Genomic DNA, 2,605 nt, shown 5'->3' on the forward strand with positions numbered 1-2,605 from the left:
ATGAAAAACAAATCAGTAGAGAGACCATCTTATATTTCATTGGAAAATTTTGTGCATAAAGTATAAATTAGATGATGTTAAAGTTCTTGATAATAATAATAATGTTATCATGATTATGTATGAAAATTCCTGTGCTTGCTGAAATATTTGTTGGAATAGTTATTTTTAAATTGTCATGAGGTTATCAACTCTATGACAGCTTGTAATCTTGTTTAAACAAATGGGTATGTGTAGTAATGATCTGATTTTCTAGCTTTCCTACAGTATTAACATCGTTTTAAATTAATACCAGTAAAAAATGTAATTGATCCACATTTCCCTGGAATCTCTGCCATATGTCTCTTCTACTTCATCATGAGTTTCTATGCTTTTACAAAGTATTTCATGGTATGACATTTAGAACTATGTTTTTGAGCTCCATCTGTAGTCTCAGTTGGAAACTTACAAAGCAAATCATAAGTTTGTTTATAGATATGATAAAATACGTAGAAAATAGTTTTGATAAGTAGTGAAATGGAATGGTCTTTCAAAATCAAATTAGTGGACATATGAGTATTAGAGAATAAAAGAACAGATATGTAAGAAATAGGTAAGAGGCAACTATGTAGCAGTTAATATTTATCAGTCACATATATAACATTTTTGCAAAGCAAGCATAAATGGTAAGATCTCTTGATTATTTCATGAGACAGGAGGGTTCATTATAGCCATTCTGAGTGTGTGTGTGTGTGTGTGTGTGTGTGTGTGTGTGTGTGTGTTTTCCTCATTTTTATCCTTGTATGAGTGATGTGTCTGCCTCCAGATTGAGTTTTCTTCAGAAGGCTATGTGAAAATAGTCTGTGAGAGATTTCCCATTCAGTCACCATAACTTTCAGAGAGATAACGTAATAAATACTTCTTTTAAACTGCCCCCCCATGTTGTAAAGTCAAGATGTACATCCAGTTGGGACATATAGTTACAATGCATAGTGTAGCTTAATCCTAGATTAATATTGAAAATTTCTATTATGCTTCAATGATGAGAAATTTGTGAGCTATATATATAAATATAGAAATTTCTACATACATTCAAACCCTGGATTTGAAGACTATTTACAAAAATTGTATCTGAAAAAAACCCTTATTTTACTGCACGTATGTTTTAGTACCTACAATTTTCAAGTACAGTAGAGCAAAATCTCTTCTTTTAGAACTAATTAGTCTCAAAGGTCATCATGCTTTAAAAAGTTAATATTTGATTACAAATGTTCTACTTCCTCTGTCTAAGTCACTTTAGGCAAATCTATTTTCAAACTGAAATCATTTTTCCATTGACATTTTCAGAAAGTGAAAAATATTCTATTGTTAATTATTCTTGTTATAACATTGATTACTTCTTTATTTCTAAGACTATAAATGAAAGGATTTAACAGAGGAATTATTAGAGTATAAAACACCGCACCAGCTTTGTCTTTATCTCCTTCATTAACTGAATGTGGCTGAATATACACAAAGAGCAGAGAGCCATAGAACATTGACACAGAGAGGAAATGGGATGCGCAGGTAGATAAGGCTTTTCCTCTTCCCCCCTTGGATTTCATTGTGAATATAGTGAAAAGAATACAGAAATATGATACCACGAGTACTGTAATAGTAACGATTTGAATTAACCCTGCCAAAAGAAGTCTAATCAAATCGTTAATGTAAGGATCAACACAGGAGAGTTTGTATAAGGGAAGAATGTCACAAAAAAAGTGATCGATTTGATTAGACCCACAGAAAGTTAACCGAAACAATAACCCTATATGAATAATGGAATGTAGGTTTCCAATTAGGTAGATTCCTGTGGTCATTTGAATGCAGAGTTTCTTGGACATTCTAGTGTGGTACTGCAGAGGGCTGCAAATGGCCACATAGCGGTCATAGGCCATTGCTGCCAGAAGAAAGCAGTCTGCAGTTTCAGCAAAACAAAGAAAATAAAACTGTGCCATGCATTCATGGAGAGATATCATTCTGTCTGCAGAAAAGAAATTCTCTAACATCTTTGGAGTAATGGCAGTGGAGCAGCAGGAATCCATGAGAGCTAGGTTTCCCAGAAAGATGTACATTGGTGTGTGAAGACGGCGTTCCATGTAAATCAAGGCCACCAATCCAAGATTCCCCACCATGGTGACCAGATAGATGGCAAAGAACACCACAAACAGGAGGACCTTCAGCTCCGGATGGTCTGTGAATCCTATGAGGATGAACTCAGTTATGGAAGAGTTGTTCTCAGTCATCCTTAGCTCTTCTGTGAGATAAGATTTCAGAGAGATAAGTGGGGGAAGGCGCGGGGAGAGGGAAATGGGTAACAATGTTCGACAAAAAATGTACTCATTATCTTACATATGCAACTGTAATCCCTCTGTATATCACTTTGACAGTAAAATTAAATTTTCAAGCATCTCCTGCGTTTCATGGAATATAGCTTTCTGTACTTCCTGGACATTTCTTCTTTAGTGTAATTACCAATGAACTCTAGCCGTTACTGCTGAAATTACAAAGATATTCCAAAGATACAAAGACACTGCTTAAAGTAGGAATGCTGTATTCTTATACATTTATAGAGATTTATACAGATATTTAT

General features: G+C 34.3%; 1 protein-coding gene across 1 annotated transcript; it reads right to left on the reverse strand.

Moving 5' to 3' along the window:
- Positions 1-1,319: 1,319 nt before the first annotated feature.
- LOC138831863 (olfactory receptor 5K3-like) lies at positions 1,320-2,258 on the reverse strand. Its single transcript, XM_070028880.1, has one exon. It carries the CDS (start codon positions 2,256-2,258, stop codon positions 1,320-1,322), a length of 939 nt encoding a protein of 312 aa, XP_069884981.1.
- Between the last annotated feature and the right edge of the window lie 347 nt (positions 2,259-2,605).

The sequence above is a fragment of the Dipodomys merriami genome, unplaced genomic scaffold (assembly GCF_024711535.1).
Source record: "Dipodomys merriami isolate MVZ:Mamm:240054 unplaced genomic scaffold, mDipMer1.0.p SCAF_2, whole genome shotgun sequence".
NCBI lineage: Eukaryota > Metazoa > Chordata > Mammalia > Rodentia > Heteromyidae > Dipodomys > Dipodomys merriami.

What these genes read in the sequence shown, in the direction of transcription:
- LOC138831863 (XM_070028880.1), bottom strand. Translation starts at nt 2,258, where the DNA reads ATGACTGAGAACAACTCTTCCATAACTGAGTTCATCCTCATAGGATTC.